Source organism: Euprymna scolopes, chromosome 18, assembly GCF_053919585.1.
Source record: "Euprymna scolopes isolate OS-2025 chromosome 18, ASM5391958v1, whole genome shotgun sequence".
NCBI classification, from domain to species: domain Eukaryota; kingdom Metazoa; phylum Mollusca; class Cephalopoda; order Sepiida; family Sepiolidae; genus Euprymna; species Euprymna scolopes.
In genome coordinates, this window is record NC_136499.1 from 114041590 (window position 1) to 114060952 (window position 19363).

At 31.4% G+C, this 19363-nt stretch overlaps 1 protein-coding gene and 1 pseudogene across 1 annotated transcript in view; both read left to right on the top strand.

Moving 5' to 3' along the window:
- Window positions 1-995: 995 nt before the first annotated feature.
- Window positions 996-19363, top strand: part of LOC145297775 (magnesium-dependent phosphatase 1-like) — a 55999-nt gene continuing 37631 nt past the window's right edge. The window contains exon 1 of the mRNA XM_080144026.1: window positions 996-1185. Within this exon, the coding sequence (XP_080000152.1) occupies window positions 1035-1185 (151 nt within the window). The 5' untranslated portion in view covers window positions 996-1034. The remainder of the gene's footprint in view (window positions 1186-19363) is intronic.
- On the top strand, window positions 13163-13295 carry LOC145298064 (U2 spliceosomal RNA; annotated as a pseudogene).

Genomic DNA, 19363 nt, shown 5'->3' on the forward strand with positions numbered 1-19363 from the left:
CTGTGGCTACTTTTTTAGTTCCACAACCGATTGGTACCTCAAACTATCAGCCTGCTACAACAGAGGCATGGCCACTCTTTATAATATCAATCTGTAGGAAAATGTATTTTTGCAGTAGAAAAGAGTTAGTTATCCCCACCCTCATAAAAAAACATGATCTCCAAAAGATCAAGATTGTCAAGATTCTTCTTCTTATTATTATTATTATTATTATCATTATTATTATTTCCTCTTCTTCTTCTTCTTTTTTTCCTCTTCTTCTTCTTCTTCTTCATATTATTATTATTGTTGTTGTTGTTGTTATTATTATTATTATTAAATTCATTATATTTCCTTAAAATGCTACTTGGTCTGGAAGAGGATGATCATTTTACATTTAATTAAGATGTGAATAAAAACTCATACTCTAAAGTTTAAAATATTGGCTTTTATTTCTTTTATTTTTTGTTGCAGCCAACGTTTTCAAGCTGTTTACTTGTAATCGCCTAAAAAAAGTATAATCTGATTGTTGGTCCTGAATAAGCATATAGTGCATTGCTCCAATAATATCGCCATTTTTGTAAAAAGAACCTTAACAGAAACTGCCAAAAAACAGAAAAGGCCATGTAGGGATTTTTATTTTCGGCCCCCGAAATCAACAAAGATTAGACCATTCCTGTAATGACCTGGTCCCTCTTGATTGCGGTGTGATGCTGCTTCTGTGCAGTTCTAGGTGGTCCACCCTCCCAGGCTTTTGGCTTCTCTTTTTAAGAAGTGCTATTTATTGCTAATCGCCTGAAGCGCCTTACTGGGGAATGCCGAAGGGCTGCCCGAGCACTTTTTGCAGCTCAGAGTACCGCCTCTTGGGGGGGGGGCGCTGACTTCCCAATCCCACTTTCTGACACTGGTATCACAGATCATGCAGTGGGAGAAAACTAAATACCCTTAACAGAAACTGCCAAGGACGATAACTCAAACAAGAGTTATCGTCCTTGATCATTTCTGTGAAAGAACGTTTTAAAGAGCAAATAACTCTATTTTACTATTTTGTCTTGATGCAATTCTTTTTGTGTTTTCTTTTTACTTTGGTGTTTTCGGCGTCGAAACTTTTCGAAACCGACGCCCAATTTTGCCCGAGAAAAAATCCCGACGGTGAAAGTACAATGACAGAAGAAACGAAACCCGGATTGATCGTATTCGATTTAGGTAATTAGCGATATTGAATTTTCTTGCTCACACGCGGCGTGTGACACGACTGTGACACACGCCTCTATTCCGAATTCGTTTCCTGCACCAAACGGTCATAATAAAAACAACAAAAAGGTCAAATACAATTTTTTTCGGCTAAAAATAATATTCTGCGAGAATAAATTTTGTTATCTTTAGGATTACTGTTTCCATTTTTTTTTTTTTTTTTTTTTTTTTTTTTGTTACTCTTGTATTATTTGACCCGAATTCTCGTGAATTCCCGTCAAGCGTGGATCGGGCGAGACCGGCAATTATCGGTGTCAATCGAGCGCGTCGTAACAGACGCAAACTAAGGAGAAAACAAAAACAAAAAAAAAACCCGGAAAAATACAAATGCAAATAATCAAAAATAACAACAACAAAAAAAATACCTTGAAAAATGAAAACATGTTTATTTTATTTTAGTATTTATTTATTTTTTTTTTTTTTCCAAAATATTTATCAACAGAAAGTTTGTTTGTTTTTTCTCCAAGAAAAGATGTAGGTGTATCAGAATTTTTGTAGGAATTTTTGACACCCCTAACACGAAACTGCAAATAAAATATAAAAAAACTCGTAATTTCTCTTTTAAAAGTGGGTTGTTTATTTTCTTTATGGATTATACTTCCAAAATAAACTATTAAAGTTGTATAAAAAGTGATAGAAATATTTTTTAAAAAATAGTAATGAAATTAATTGAATGTTACGAGTTCAGTATTTTTCAATTTTTAAATTTAAAAATCTATCAAAATTGATTCAATTTTTACAATATTTTCAGGGTCGATGTGAAATGTTATACTCTTTCCAATAAATCGAATATAATATTTTAGACAAACGTTTTTTTTTTTTTTTTAGTTCACCTCCCCCCCTTTTTCAAGTGTCTGTTAAAAAGTAAATAATTAATTTATGTACCAAAGTTTTATATATCACAAATTGAAGAGAAAAGATTAATAAATAATATATTCAAATTTAAAAACAAAAAAAGTAGTGTTTTTTAGAAATTTACCTGTAAAGTCCGAAGTTTAAAACCTTTTTTTTTTTTAAACCACGTTTGTTTTTGTGTTTTTTTTTGTTTTTGTTTTTTTTTGTTAATGAAACCTTGGTCCTTGCTCCTTTAATTGAAAAAAAAAATTAGGGCTTGAATGACATTTTTCGAGGAGTTATAAGCTTCGAAAGATGGCGGGTGGAATTATTCAATAGTTTTCACGAAATTTCTGACACCTACGGCGTAGGTGTAAGTACAAGATTTTGTTTTGTGTTCTTTTTTGTAACCGTATTTGTTCTTCTTGATTTTTTTTTTTATTTTCAAGACTTGTTGTTCAGTCAAGTCCTTTTGGTGGCACTGTCCATTTGTACATCTCCAGGAGAAACCATCCTTTACACACGATCTTTTTTAAGTACTCATTTTTGGGAGGCAGCCTAGCAGCAATTTCTTCTCCTGGCAATATGAGATTGTCTGCATCGATGTTTTCATTTCTATTTCTAACATGTATAGATTTATTTTCTTGCCAGTTATTTTTCTGTTTGGCGAGTTTGAAAATATATTTGTTTGTCAGCTTTTTTTTTTTTTTTTGTTCAGTCGCTTTCTTCCAATTTGAATGTCGTCTGCTTTCATTTAGATACCACTTTTTCATTGGATAATCAAACTCCTAAAAATTCAATTAAAAAAAATAATAAAAAAGTAACCAATCAGAAAATAAAACGTCACCCCTGCCCCCTTAATATCACCTTAAAAATTACTAAAAACATAACAGAAAAAAAAACAATTAAATAAATAAAATAAAAAGTTGAGTTAGCGTTTCAACATTTGAACAACACTCGACTGAAACCGATGATTGCCGGTCTCGCCCAATCCATGCTTGACCGGAATTCACAAGAATTCGGATCAAATTATGCAAGAGTACCGTTTTTTTTTTTTTTATTAATAATTGATTTTTACGGTATCTTTTGTTTATTGTCAGGTGAAAGTACGGAATAGGTAAAGGACCCCCCCCCCCTCAATCCATATGTCAAAAAGAACTGTTTTGCTATATGCTAACTGTATTAGATAATCTCTGAAGTAATCGTGATGATTATCTAGTGTAAAAAATAATTCTGTATCGGCAGTAGAAATGTTTTTTTGTTAAATATTATGACATGAACAGTCATTTCGAAAAAAATCATATTTTAAATGAAGAAAATCATATTTTAAATGGAGAAAATCATATTTTAAATGAAGAAAATCATATTTTAAATGGAGAAAATCATATTTTAAATGAAGAAAATCATATTTTAAATGGAGAAAATCATATTTTAAATGGAGAAAATCATATTTTAAATGGAGAAAATCATATTTTAAATGAAGAAAATCATATTTTAAATCGAGAAAATCATATTTTAAATGAAGAAAATCATATTTTAAATGGAGAAAATCATATTTTAAATGGAGAAAATCATATTTTAAATGGAGAAAATCATATTTTAAATGAAGAAAATCATATTTTAAATGAAGAATATCATATTTTAAATGAAGAAAATCACATTTTAAATGAAGAAAATCATATTTTAAATGAAGAAAATCATATTTTGAATGGAGAAAATCATATTTTAAATGAAGGAAATCATATTTTAAATGGGGAAAATCATATTTTAAATGGAGAAAATCATATTTTAAATGAAGAAAATCATATTTTAAATGAAGAAAATCATATTTTAAATGAAGAAAATCATATTTTAAATGAAGAATATCATATTTTAAATGAAGAATATCATATTTTAAATGAAGAAAATCATATTTTAAATGAAGAAAATCATATTTTAAATGAAGAAAATCATATTTTAAATGAAGAAAATCATATTTTAAATGAAGGAAATCATATTTTAAATGGAGAAAATCATATTTTAAATGGAGAAAATCATATTTTAAATGGAGAAAATCATATTTTAAATGAAGAAAATCATATTTTAAATGAAGAAAATCATATTTTAAATGAAGAAAATCATATTTTAAATGAAGAAAATCATATTTTTAATGAAGAAAATCATATTTTAAATGAAGAAAATCATATTTTAAATGAAGAAAATCATATTTTAAATGAAGAAAATCATATTTTAAATGAAGGAAATCATATTTTAAATGGAGAAAATCATATTTTAAATGGAGAAAATCATATTTTAAATGGAGAAAATCATATTTTAAATGGAGAAAATCATATTTTAAATGAAGAAAATCATATTTTAAATGGAGAAAATCATATTTTAAATGGAGAAAATCATATTTTAAATGGAGAAAATCATATTTTAAATGGAGAAAATCATATTTTGAATGAAGAAAATCATATTTTAAATGGAGAAAATCATATTTTGAATGGAGAATATCATATTTTAAATGGAGAAAATCATATTTTAAATGAAGAAAATCATATTTTAAATGTGTTCAAAGTCCGTGAATCAACGCCAAGATGGCTGTCTGTTATAAAATCTTGAACTTCATGAAAAGCCTTGACCTTGCTAACCAAAAAAACGAAACGTTATCAGCGGAATGAAATGAGAAATTGGAATTTAGGAAAACTCGTCAAATTTTGCTGGGTAGGAAAACTGGTCCCTTATTGAATAAATATCGATTGAAAACACATTTTATAACCGTTCTTGAAGGAGATATTGTTTTTAAAAGAGACTATACCCCCCACACCCACATAATATTTTTTTAAAAATATTTTTACTTGTTTACTGTTGTTTTTAAAAAAATAAAATTGATTTTTTTAAGTGTCCGTTTTCTACCTAACCGACTAAGTTGTTAGTGATTTCACTTATTTTAAGTTTTATGTTTTCAAGTCCAACATAAACAAATTCCTGATAAACCGCCCCCTTAAGTAAGACACTCTATCAAATCTCCATTACTAACGATTACTACGATATTATCCCATTGACTACTGTACACACAATAACCCTTATCCCCGAGTGGCATCCGGGCCTTGATAAGTGGTGAATATGTTCCTTCTGAAAACCCAGCAGATTTGTTAATCAGAGGTCTTTCCTCTGCTTAGTTCTGACAATTTCACAATTTGTGGGTACATGGCCCTGATTGGGCAAATCGGAGTGATATTGATTGGTCGATAACTCCATAGCCGTGTTTTTCTTCAAATGATGCCACTTTGAAAGAAATTGTTCTACCGTTTGATATTTCAAACTTTTCTTCCTTGACAAAGACAATCAACGTGCTGGAAAAGATTTTGTGGTTTGTCAATAAATTCAAACATTGACAGACCAATACTCTTAAAAAAGGCAAAATTTTGCTTTTTTCCAGTATGCAGAGGAAAGAATTTCCCTGCAAATTAAATTACTTGAGGTAAGAACATACGTCCAAGAGTAAATCCCTCGGATTATTCTTAGATAATGAAGAGTTGATACATACTACAGGTTCTATACAAAGTTCTGATATTCACCGATATCAAGTCAAGCACCCTATTTTCTTGGGTAAATATCATGATTTGACTGTACTAGTGATTCAAGAAGCACACTTGAATTTCTGTCATCTCGGAGTTAGCTCAACCCTAACCAAGTTGAGACTAATGGGATTTTAGATTCCTCAAGGGAGACAATCGGTGAAAAATGTTCTCCGTCATTGCATAACATACAGAAAAATCAATTCTCTATCTTGTCAGATCCCTTCGGGTTCGCAGCTACCCGCTCACTGGACAAATTTTGTTTGTCCATTCAGCCAAGTGGGTGTTTACTTCTCGGGATATTTTTGGATAAAGAGCAACAATGAAGATACCAAAATGCATCTCTTGTTGTTCACTTGTATGAGTCTCAGAGCTGTGCATCTTGAATTGTTGCCTGACATGAGTACTCTATCATTTCTTCTGGCATTTGTCAGATTTACAAACCTATTCGTTTATTCACATGATGTCAAAACCTTCTTGGCTGCTGGTATTTTATTGTCAGAAGTATTTGTTTCTGATGAGTTCAAGGAACAATTTAGATCGACTTCAATTAAATTAAATTTATTCTGCATGGTATCGGTGCACACGGGAGCTAATGATACAAACCATAAAACGATGTTTCCACAGATTAATTGGTAGAAGGAAGATCGAGTATTTCAACTTCCTAACTATAGTTTCTGACGTAGAGAAGGCCATTAATTACAGGCCTCTCACCTACGTTGATTCTTCTGAAAGGGGATTAGAAACACTGACCTCTAATTATTTCCTGCAAACGGACTATAGCCCACGCTTGATATTGGGAGGCATGGAGGTTAATGAACGCTGTCCTGACACCCCAAGTAGGGTGCAAGTGTTAAATTCTCTGCAGTTGAAAGATGAACTTCTTGAAAAATTCCGCAAAATTTGGTCTGACAACTACCTTCTCTCCTTAAGGGAGAGAGCAGATCAGTCAGTTTACTGAAAAGATTTCAGTCGTTAATGTTGTTTTAATTAAAACACCTAAAAAAACCTAGATCATTCTGGAGTCTTAGTAAGGTGCTCAACCTTATTTATGGAAATGATGGCAGAGCTCATTCGGCTTGCGTATTAAGGGATGGCTGTGAACAAATACACTCCCCGAAACATTTATTTCCTTTAGAAATAAAAGATAATCCTGCATCCACTTTTGCAGTATTTGTAGAGGAGGGAGGCCCCTTCTTCTGCCCAACTTGTTCCATTGAGAATGATGAATCATCTCCGATGGTATGTTGCGATAATGCGACAAGTGGTATCATTTCAATTGCGTAGGAGTTAATGAACAGGATACAACCGGAAATTGCTTTCGTCCAAATTGTTTGGAAAACATGTTGTGTTAGGTTCCTCCATTGTAGCACTTAAAGTTTAATTGTCTGTGGACTTAGGTTATAATAGTTATTGTCTATGGACTTATGTTATAATAGTTATTGTCTATGGACTTATGTTATAGTAGTTATTGCCTATGGACTTATGTTATAATAGTTATTGTCTATGGACTTATGTTATAATAGTTATTGTCTATGGACTTATGTTATAATAGTTATTGTCTATGGACTTATGTTATAGTAGTTATTGTCTATGGACTTATGTTATAATAGTTATTGTCTATGGACTTATGTTATAATAGTTATTGTCTATGGACTTATGTTATAGTAGTTATTGTCTATGGACTTATGTTATAATAGTTATTGTCTATGGACTTATGTTATAGTAGTTATTGTCTATGGACTTATGTTATAATAGTTATTGTCTATGGACTTATGTTATAATAGTTATTGTCTATGGACTTATGTTATAATAGTTATTGTCTATGGACTTATGTTATAGTAGTTATTGTCTATGGACTTATGTTATTATAGTTATTGTCTATGGACTTATGTTATAGTAGTTATTGCCTATGGACTTATGTTATAATAGTTATTGTCTATGGACTTATGTTATAATAGTTATTGTCCATGGACTTATGTTATAATAGTTATTGTCTATGGACTTATGTTATAATAGTTATTGTCTATGGACTTATGTTATAATAGTTATTGTCTATGGACTTATGTTATAATAGTTATTGTCTATGGACTTATGTTATAATAGTTATTGTCTATGGACTTATGTTATAATAGTTATTGTCTATGGACTTATGTTATAATAGTTATTGTCTATGGACTTATGTTATAATAGTTATTGTCTATGGACTTATGTTATAATAGTTATTGTCTATGGACTTATGTTATAATAGTTATTGTCTATGGACTTATGTTATAATAGTTATTGTCTATGGACTTATGTTATAGTAGTTATTGTCTATGGACTTATGTTATAATAGTTATTGTCTATGGACTTATGTTATAGTAGTTATTGTCCATGGACTTATGTTATAATAGTTATTGTCTATGGACTTATGTTATAATAGTTATTGTCTATGGACTTATGTTATAGTAGTTATTGTCTATGGACTTATGTTATAGTAGTTATTGTCCATGGACTTATGTTATAATAGTTATTGTCTATGGACTTATGTTATAATAGTTATTGTCTATGGACTTATGTTATAGTAGTTATTGTCCATGGACTTATGTTATAGTAGTTATTGTCTATGGACTTATGTTATAATAGTTATTGTCTATGGACTTATGTTATAGTAGTTATTGTCTATGGACTTATGTTATAATAGTTATTGTCTATGGACTTATGTTATAGTAGTTATTGTCCATGGACTTATGTTATAATAGTTATTGTCTATGGACTTATGTTATAGTAGTTATTGTCCATGGACTTATGTTATAATAGTTATTGTCTATGGACTTATGTTATAATAGTTATTGTCTATGGACTTATGTTATAATAGTTATTGTCCATGGACTTATGTTATAGTAGTTATTGTCCATGGACTTATGTTATAATAGTTATTGTCTATGGACTTATGTTATAATAGTTATTGTCTATGGACTTATGTTATAGTAGTTATTGTCCATGGACTTATGTTATAATAGTTATTGTCTATGGACTTATGTTATAATAGTTATTGTCTATGGACTTATGTTATAATAGTTATTGTCTATGGACTTATGTTATAATAGTTATTGTCTATGGACTTATGTTATAATAGTTATTGTCTATGGACTTATGTTATAGTAGTTATTGTCTATGGACTTATGTTATAATAGTTATTGTCTATGGACTTATGTTATAGTAGTTATTGTCCATGGACTTATGTTATAATAGTTATTGTCTATGGACTTATGTTATAATAGTTATTGTCTATGGACTTATGTTATAATAGTTATTGTCTATGGACTTATGTTATAATAGTTATTGTCTATGGACTTATGTTATAATAGTTATTGTCTATGGACTTATGTTATAGTAGTTATTGTCTATGGACTTATGTTATAATAGTTATTGTCTATGGACTTATGTTATAGTAGTTATTGTCCATGGACTTATGTTATAATAGTTATTGTCTATGGACTTATGTTATAATAGTTATTGTCTATGGACTTATGTTATAGTAGTTATTGTCCATGGACTTATGTTATAGTAGTTATTGTCCATGGACTTATGTTATAGTAGTTATTGTCTATGAACTTATGTTATAATAGTTTTATGTCCATGGACTTATGTTATAGTAGTTATTGTCCATGGACTTATGTTATAATAGTTATTGTCTATGGACTTATGTTATAGTAGTTATTGTCCATGAACTTATGTTATAATAGTTATTGTCTATGGACTGATGTTATAATAGTTATTGTCCATGGACTTATGTTATAATAGTTATTGTCCATGGACTTATGTTATAATAGTTATTGTCTATGGATTTATGTTGTAGTAGTTATTGTCTTTGGACTTATGTTATAGTAGTTATTGTCTATGGACTTATGTTATAATAGTTATTGTCTATGGACTTATGTTATAGTAGTTATTGTCTATGGACTTATGTTATAATAGTTATTGTCTATGGACTTATGTTGTAATAGTTATTGTCTTTGGACTTATGTTATAGTAGTTATTGTCTATGGACTTATGTTATAGTAGTTATTGTCTATGGACTTATGTTATAGTAGTTATTGTCCATGGACTTATGTTATAATAGTTATTGTCTATGGACTTATGTTATAATAGTTATTGTCTATGGACTTATGTTATAGTAGTTATTGTCCATGGACTTATGTTATAGTAGTTATTGTCTATGGACTTATGTTATAATAGTTATTGTCTATGGACTTATGTTATAGTAGTTATTGTCTATGGACTTATGTTATAATAGTTATTGTCTATGGACTTATGTTATAGTAGTTATTGTCCATGGACTTATGTTATAATAGTTATTGTCTATGGACTTATGTTATAGTAGTTATTGTCCATGGACTTATGTTATAATAGTTATTGTCTATGGACTTATGTTATAATAGTTATTGTCTATGGACTTATGTTATAATAGTTATTGTCCATGGACTTATGTTATAGTAGTTATTGTCCATGGACTTATGTTATAATAGTTATTGTCTATGGACTTATGTTATAATAGTTATTGTCTATGGACTTATGTTATAGTAGTTATTGTCCATGGACTTATGTTATAATAGTTATTGTCTATGGACTTATGTTATAATAGTTATTGTCTATGGACTTATGTTGTAATAGTTATTGTCTTTGGACTTATGTTATAGTAGTTATTGTCTATGGACTTATGTTATAGTAGTTATTGTCTATGGACTTATGTTATAATAGTTATTGTCTATGGACTTATGTTATAGTAGTTATTGTCTATGGACTTATGTTATAATAGTTATTGTCTATAGACTTATGTTATAGTAGTTATTGTCTTTGGACTTATGTTATAGTAGTTATTGTCTATGGACTTATGTTATAATAGTTATTGTCTATGGACTTATGTTATAATAGTTATTGTCTATGGACTTATGTTGTAATAGTTATTGTCTTTGGACTTATGTTATAGTAGTTATTGTCTATGGACTTATGTTATAGTAGTTATTGTCTATGGACTTATGTTATAGTAGTTATTGTCCATGGACTTATGTTATAATAGTTATTGTCTATGGACTTATGTTATAATAGTTATTGTCTATGGACTTATGTTATAGTAGTTATTGTCCATGGACTTATGTTATAGTAGTTATTGTTTATGGACTTATGTTATAATAGTTATTGTCTATGGACTTATGTTATAGTAGTTATTGTCTATGGACTTATGTTATAATAGTTATTGTCTATGGACTTATGTTATAGTAGTTATTGTCCATGGACTTATGTTATAATAGTTATTGTCTATGGACTTATGTTATAGTAGTTATTGTCCATGGACTTATGTTATAATAGTTATTGTCTATGGACTTATGTTATAATAGTTATTGTCTATGGACTTATGTTATAATAGTTATTGTCCATGGACTTATGTTATAGTAGTTATTGTCCATGGACTTATGTTATAATAGTTATTGTCTATGGACTTATGTTATAATAGTTATTGTCTATGGACTTATGTTATAGTAGTTATTGTCCATGGACTTATGTTATAATAGTTATTGTCTATGGACTTATGTTATAATAGTTATTGTCTATGGACTTATGTTATAATAGTTATTGTCTATAGACTTATGTTATAGTAGTTATTGTCTTTGGACTTATGTTATAGTAGTTATTGTCTATGGACTTATGTTGTAGTAGTTATTGTCTATGGACTTATGTTATAGTAGTTATTGTCTATGGACTTATGTTATAATAGTTATTGTCTATGGACTTATGTTATAATAGTTATTGTCTATGGACTTATGTTATAGTAGTTATTGTCTATGGACTTATGTTATAATAGTTATTGTCTATACACTTATGTTATAATAGTTAGGTTATGAGAGACTAATTTCTCACAACCTTTACCTAAAAAGAAAACAAAAAGAAACAAAAAGAAAACAAAAAAACAATTCGGAAGAGGGGCATGTGTGCGAAAACATTCAATATTGCCATAAATAAGTTTAGACTAGAATATTTGAGACATCTGTGTGAAATATGACAATTGGTTATAGTAGTTTGTGTTATTCCATCGGTTATTGACACAGTTGAGCTGGAACTCCACTGCATCCAGGTTGTCCACTTCATACAGAGGTCCAGTCAACTAGACGATTGAGGTTGGGACTTGGGTAGCCTGGTGTTGGTGGCTGGTCAGGTATCTTTTCCAGCCAGATGTCCAGTTGTGTCAGGGAACAGTCTCCTTATATTTCTTATTGCGACTGGAATACAGTTGAATATTCTTGTGCTGCTGTAGGTGAAGCTGTGGTAGATGAGGGACTAAATCCTCTGTGTAGTCCCAAGTGTGGTTTTATATATCTCTACTATTGTTGTGTTTGGGACCCTTTCTTCCAAGATTTTCCATATGTAAATGATAATATATCATTCTCTTCGACGTAGTGAATACAGGTGCAGCTCCGTCAGCCTCTCCCAGTAATTCATTTGGTTCACTCCACATATTTTGCTCATGAATGTTCTCCAGGGTGCTTCTATTTTGTAAATTTAAATTAAATAACTGGAAGATTGGAGGAAATATTTCTTTATTAATTCATTTATTGCAGGCTATTATTCTCATCTTTCTTAGTTGTAAGTTTTTGTAAATAAAAACAAAGGCGAACCAAGGAAAAAAGTCAGTTAGAGAGAAGGGCACCAAGACGACCAGTTGCCATTTTGTGTCAACCACAACACTTCACCACGCCACATCTCTCTCTCTCTCTATCTATCTATCTTTCTCTCTCTCACACTCTCTCTCTCTCTCGTTCCATAGCACATTCAGAAAGAATTGAACAGAAAATAATTTTTTTTTATTTATTGCGGACCATTATCCTCGTCTTTTCTTAGTTGTTTCACGACCTTTCGACCAACTATTCCTCTGGCCTTCGTCAGGTGGTAACCGCGACGGATAGAAACTCCGAATCTCCTAACTGTATTCTCAGCAATTACTGCCATCCATAGTTGTTGTCGTCTCACCATGTTTTGGCCAAGTAAGCCTCTGGCTGGATTTTGGTAGGATTTAAACTGCTATCTTCAGACAATTCTCACCTGGAACCGTAGCGATTCAACGTCTCTATGCACAACTAAAAAAAAAAAAAAAGATGGGGATAATAGTCCGCAATAAATAAAATTAATCAATAATACTCATCTCAATAATGAAGTCTAATTAAATAATAAATAAATAAAATAAATCGATAATGTGTTTTTATGTTATAATAATTGATTTAAAGGACCTATTTTATTTTTGATGGTCACATGAAACATGAAAACTTTTTTTTCCAAAATTACTGGATTTGACATTAAATAACCTGAAAAGGGTTGATATGCCATAAAAAAAAACAACCAAACCAAATACCATGACTAAATATTAAAAGATCTAACGAACTTGAAGCATGTTGATATGCCATAAAATGAAACAACCAACTGTATATGTATGCGTATATATATATATATATATATATATATATATATATATATATATATATATACATACATATATATATTCTTGACCTTTTGGTCAAGAACAAAGTGTAGTATCTGTTCTTCAGATGCTGCACTTCATTTTCTTGTTCTCTTTCGGTGGAGGAGAAATCCTTCACGACTGAGACAATTTTTATTTTTGTACCTTTTCTCCACGTTAAAAAACGACCCTGGTGTCTAACTCTGTCCCATGGGGAGGCATAGTAAATAGGTACATACATATATATATATATATATATATATATATATATATATATATATATATATATATATATATATACATACATATATATATATATGTATGTATATATATATATATATATATATATATACATACATATATATATATATGTATGTATATATATATATATATATATATATATACATACATATATATATATATATATATACATACATATATATATATATGCATATATATATATATATATATATATACATATATATATACATATATACATACATATATATATACATATATACATACATATATATATATATACATACATATATACATACATATATATACATACATATATATATATACATACATATACATATATATATATATATATACATATATATATACATACATATATACATACATATATATATATACATACATATATATACATATATATATATACATACACATATATATACATACATACATATATATATACATACATATATATATACATACATATATATATATATATATATATATATATATATATATATATATATATATATAAATGTCGTAAAACTGTATATGCTAATGAGTGTGGACACACACACTTATACTAAAAAGAAATTTTTAAAATTAACTTACCCGACATTGCCTGGAATACAATAAAGCCATTTTACTATTTGAATTTTATTTGTTTGCACATTTTAAAACTTAAGGTAGACAACTCCTATAATATATTTAATTTAAAATCATTTATCCTTCTTATTTGTTGTTTTCTTTCCCGAGAAAAAAAACTCAATCATGTTCTGCAAAGGCAAAAAAAAATAAAACAACAAAAATAATTTCCCTCTACAAAACAACCAAACCAAATACCATGAATCCATAAAGATCTAAAGAACTTGGGGCTAACAACTGAATTCGAAAAGGGTTGATATGCTGTAAAACAAAACAACCAAACCAAACATCATGAATAAATATTTGAAGATATGAAGAGCTTGAAGCATAAAAACCTTTTCCAAAATGACCAAATTCTGCATTAAAAAACCCAAAAAGTGTTGATGTGCCATATAACGAAACAACCAACTGCATATATGTGTGCGTATATATATATACATATATTTTTTATATTTAGTGTCAGGTCATGTCATATGCTACTGGTACCCTGTAACCCAGTACTACCTGCCTCATGGTCGGGTCACCAGCGACTAAACTGGTTCCCCCACCAGACTTGTTTGGTGAGGAGGGTGGCTAGTCTCCCTGAAGGATTAAAAACAGGACCTTTCAAAGGGCGAATGAACCCTTTTTCGGGATCAACGGCCAACTAGCACCGTGTATATTTGTGTGTATGTATGTGTGTGTTGGGATGGAGTGGGCTCCCATAAACCATGATGAAGGCAACCTTTCTAGAGAAGCAAATCTCTGACTTAAAAAACCACAAAGCGGCAGATGTGCTTACAGTTATATCTCATAGGATTAGCAAATCTCTCGACGGAGGCAACCTTTCTAGGGCAATTGCTCTTGACATATCAAAGGCCTTTGATAGGGTGTGACATAAAGGTTTACTTCACAAGATCTCTAGCTATGTTGTAACTGGAAATTTCTTCTCAATTATTAAATCATTTCTTTCTAATAGGTTCATAAGAGTAGTAGTTGAGGGGCAAAAATCAGAAGCTCACAGTATTAATGCTGGAGTCCCTCAGGGGTCCATCCTGGGCCCAACTCTATTCCTGATCTACATTAATGATCTTCCAAATCACATCCTTACATCATTTGTAGACATTTATGCTGATGACACTACCATTTATGGTAGCACATCTAAGACAGTAAACGACCAAGTTCTCTCCGATTCTCTCTCCTCTGATCTTGAGCACGTGGTACAATAGGGAAAGGAGTGGTTGGTTACTTTTAATGCATCTAAAACCAAACTTCTATCTTTACAACATCAACACTCTGATCCACATCTGGCATCAATTGAAATAAATAGCTCTCGTCTTCAGGAGGCCTCAAGTTTTGACAAGCTTCTGGGCTTGACCTTTACTCCTGATCTGAAATGGAACACGTACATCAAATCTGTTGCCAAGGCCGCTGGAAAAATGGTCGAATCTTTCTATCGATCCAATAGATATCTCACTGCTGATGCAATTCTCTATCTATATAAGAGCTAGGTACGTCCAAGAATGGAATACTGTTGCCACATCTGGGCAGGAGCTACTAGAAAGGACTTGTCCTGCCTTGATAGAGTTCAAAATAGACTTTGTAGCCTTGTAGGAGATGTCCTTTATTCTTCCCTGCAACCTCTATCTCACAGAAGAGATGTTGCGAATTTGTCTCTGATATATTGTTATTTCCATGGAAAGTTTTTGACTGAGCTTCAGTCTATGGTCCCCCCTCGCCAAACTTTCACAAGAAACACTCGTCTAGCTGAAAACACTATCAATAATTCCCCTCACTCTTTATCTGTGCCTAAACCTAAACGTAGATTCTATGAACAAAGCTTCTTTCTTAGAACTGCACGCCTGTGGAATTGTCTTCCGTTTTCCTGCTTTCCGGCTGACTACAATATGGTTGTCTTCAAGTATAACGTAAACAAGTTCTTGATGAGCTATTCCATATAAGTTAACAAATTTACCGAATTGGTTACTATATTGTCCAATTTCTACTGTGCACTCTTTAACCCTTATCCTCGAGTGGCCTCTTGGCCTTGATAATGTGGTGATGCCTGTGTAAAAAAAAAAGAAGAAGACCAGTACCCGCATTAAGCTGGTCTGCAGTTTAAGTTGTTGCTGGCTATCTTGCTCTTGCTTGTTGCTGGATCTCTGTAACATCATCTGTGTATAGATACTCCCTCAGGCATTTGTCTATTAAAATGGTCATGTGGCGATGGAAAAGTTGTGACGCGTTGAGGCTTGAAATGCTGGAAGCATGTAATAATTGATCTCATGCCTGCTTGAGTGTGTGAATTCACCAGTAGGACTAAAAAAAAAAAAAAAGTCATTTTTAGGCTCATGGACATTAAGTGTCTGAGGGAGTGGCACTCGTCTGACAAGACGTTGCAATCATCATATATATATATGAATGGAAATGTATAAAAAAGAATACAAGTATAAAAGCTTATAACTTTTCTGTATTCGTTTTCAATTGGTGACGTGCAGGAATACAAAATATATATTATGAAACAAAATTACAAAACTTTTTTTACAAGTACATAATTTTCGACCGATCCTTCAGTCTTCATCAGTGTAGTGAAAGTCATATGTATGCAGATATGTGTATAAGCTTGTTTTGTTTAATTTCAGAAGATTCCCATGCGCATATATTCGTTCTGTCCTAATATGTCAGATACATTTTTATTGAGTGAGAAGAGACATTTAAAAGTTAAGCATTCTCCTCGTCCTCCATTCGTAGGATTGACCATTGCATTAGATAGCATAAATTATCCTGGTAAAAAGTTGCTGTCAAATAACGAATCGATTGATGGTGACAGGTGTAGACCATTCCGTTTTGTGTCAAATATGCAAACAATTTATCGGCATCGGCCTGTCTTGAATGACAATAGGTGACCTTTGAAAGCTGTACTGTGTATGACATTGCATAGCGAAAAGGAATATCATTGCAAAGAAAGGGTGTCTATTCTGCTCTTTATCTGCTAGGGAACACAATAAAGAGAGAAAAAAAGACAGTCGAGGACAAAGTATTTTTTGTAAGCAAAATATGCAAATTACCAACTGTCCTTGTTCGATCCGAACAAATCTATTTATTTATTTGTTTTTTTTTTTTACGAATGGCAACATATCTATAAAAGTGAAATTGTCTGTCTCTGTGTATTTGTGCGTACATTTCCCTACTAAAATACTCTGTCAATTTTCAGTCTACAGACTCGAGGGATATTGAGATTTGGGAAAATCTTTTTAATCGGTTTTCGGCCAAGGGGTCAAAGTTCAACGATTTGATCTTTGAAAACCCAAACCAAATTTCCCTGCCAATTTTGGGTCTAAACACTTGAAATTTTAGATGTAGGTTACTTGAATATGGATCAAACTTTTTAATTTGATTTGATCAAAGCAATAAATGTTAAGTGGTGAAAATTGAGGTCAAAGTTTAAAAAAATTTGACCTCTGCGGTCTCTACCAAATTACCCAGCCAATTTTTGGTCTAAACATTTGAAATTTTGCATAAAGGGTATTTAGACATGCAGCAAGCTTTTTAATCAGTTTTGGGGCGAAAATTTGGCTGCAAAATGGTCCAAGTTAAGAGTTGACCTTTGCAAACTCTACCAAACTCCTCCGCCAATTTTGAGTCTAAACATTTGAAATTTTAGATGTAGGTTTCCTGGACATGAATCAAAGTTTTTAATATATATATACATATATATATATATATATATATATATATATATACATATGCACATAAAGTTATGAACAGTACATAGGGCCCAAACAAAGCTGGGCTGAACTACTAGTATATATATATATTGTGTGTATGTTAACGCGTCCTCGCTTCGGGATTTTAGTTCACAAATCTTCTTTTGTGCATATTTTTTGGAGCGGAAGACAGGGGGGAGAGAAAGAGAATAAATGAAGAGAAAGAGAGAGTGAGTTAAATAGATAAAAAGGCACAGAGAGAGAGAGAGAAAGCAAAAAAAAAACAGAATCGGCAAGATCTTGATCATTAATGTTATTCAAAGTGCTGCCATAGATGCATCATCTGCATAGATCTGTTTCTTCTTCTTCTTTGCATGTCTTTGGAGTGAAAAAATAAAAGGAGAGAAAGAGTGAGGGAGGGAAATGGTAAAAGGGAAAGAGAGAGAAACACAGAAAGCGAAAAAGAGAGAGAATCAGTAAGATCTTAATCATCAATGCTCTTCAAAGTGCTGCCATAAACAGATGCGTCCTCTATGTATATCTTTTGCTTCCTTGCACGTCTTTGAAGCATGTGGTCGTACGATATGTCCTCACTTCCCACTTTTTTACGCAGTTCTTTGCATTATTTTTGCATTCTGGAAGATCTTTCAAGCTGAACTGTTTAGGCAGTAAAGGGCAGGAAAGACAGTGTTGCATCGTATACTCCTCATCTCCGCATTTGTTGATAGTTGAGTCAGTTTTGTAACCCCCATCTGACCATAACATCATCCTATTCCTGTTCTCAGACGGTTGAGTGTTTTTTACTGAAGCCAGTTTTTTGGGGGTTTTTAGTCGCGTGCAAGCGACTCTATAAGTCACTTCGTCGGTCGGTCTGTCCGTAACACTTTTGTGCTTGGCCTTCTTGGTTAAGATGAAAGGTCTGTTGTTAATAGATGCTGTTCTTAGCTTTTTAAGCTTTTCTTGGCCTTTTGAGGATTTTAATATCTCAAAGTGTAGTATCTGTTCTTACTACATGCTGTACTTATTGTGATATAAAGTGGGGGATCACTTTTCTGTATTAATTTAATGTAAAATGATCACCCACTTTACAACCAGTCAGTCTCAAAGCCATTCAAGTCATTCTCCAGATCATTCAAGTTGTTTTTGAAGGATTCCAGTTATTTTTTAAGCATTCAAGTCATTCTTAAGTTCATTAAAGTCATTCTAAGTCATTTACTTTTTATTTATTTAAGTCACTTCAGCCCATTTTTCGGTCATTTTAGTTTATCTTTAAGGATTTCATGTCAATCCTACATTCACGCATTCATTCATTACACGAGAGCACGCGACTAATCGCTATCGGCCTTGTCTATGTGGAAGTTACCACTTATCAAGGCCCAAAAGCCACTCAAGGATAAGCATTAATGAGTGTACAGTGGCCACTGAGACAACAGCATAGAGATCATTAGAGGTGGAATTTGGGTAGAGTTTGATTATTTTAAGGGGACGACTCAACAATAACTTGTTTGCATTGAACTTGAAGATGACATTGTTGTAGTCAGCTGGAAAGCAGACCAGCAGAATAGAGTCCCATGGGCGGGCAGTCCTAGGAAAGAAGCTTTGTCCATGGTTTGGATTTAGGCACAGATAGCGAGTGGGGGAAATTGTTG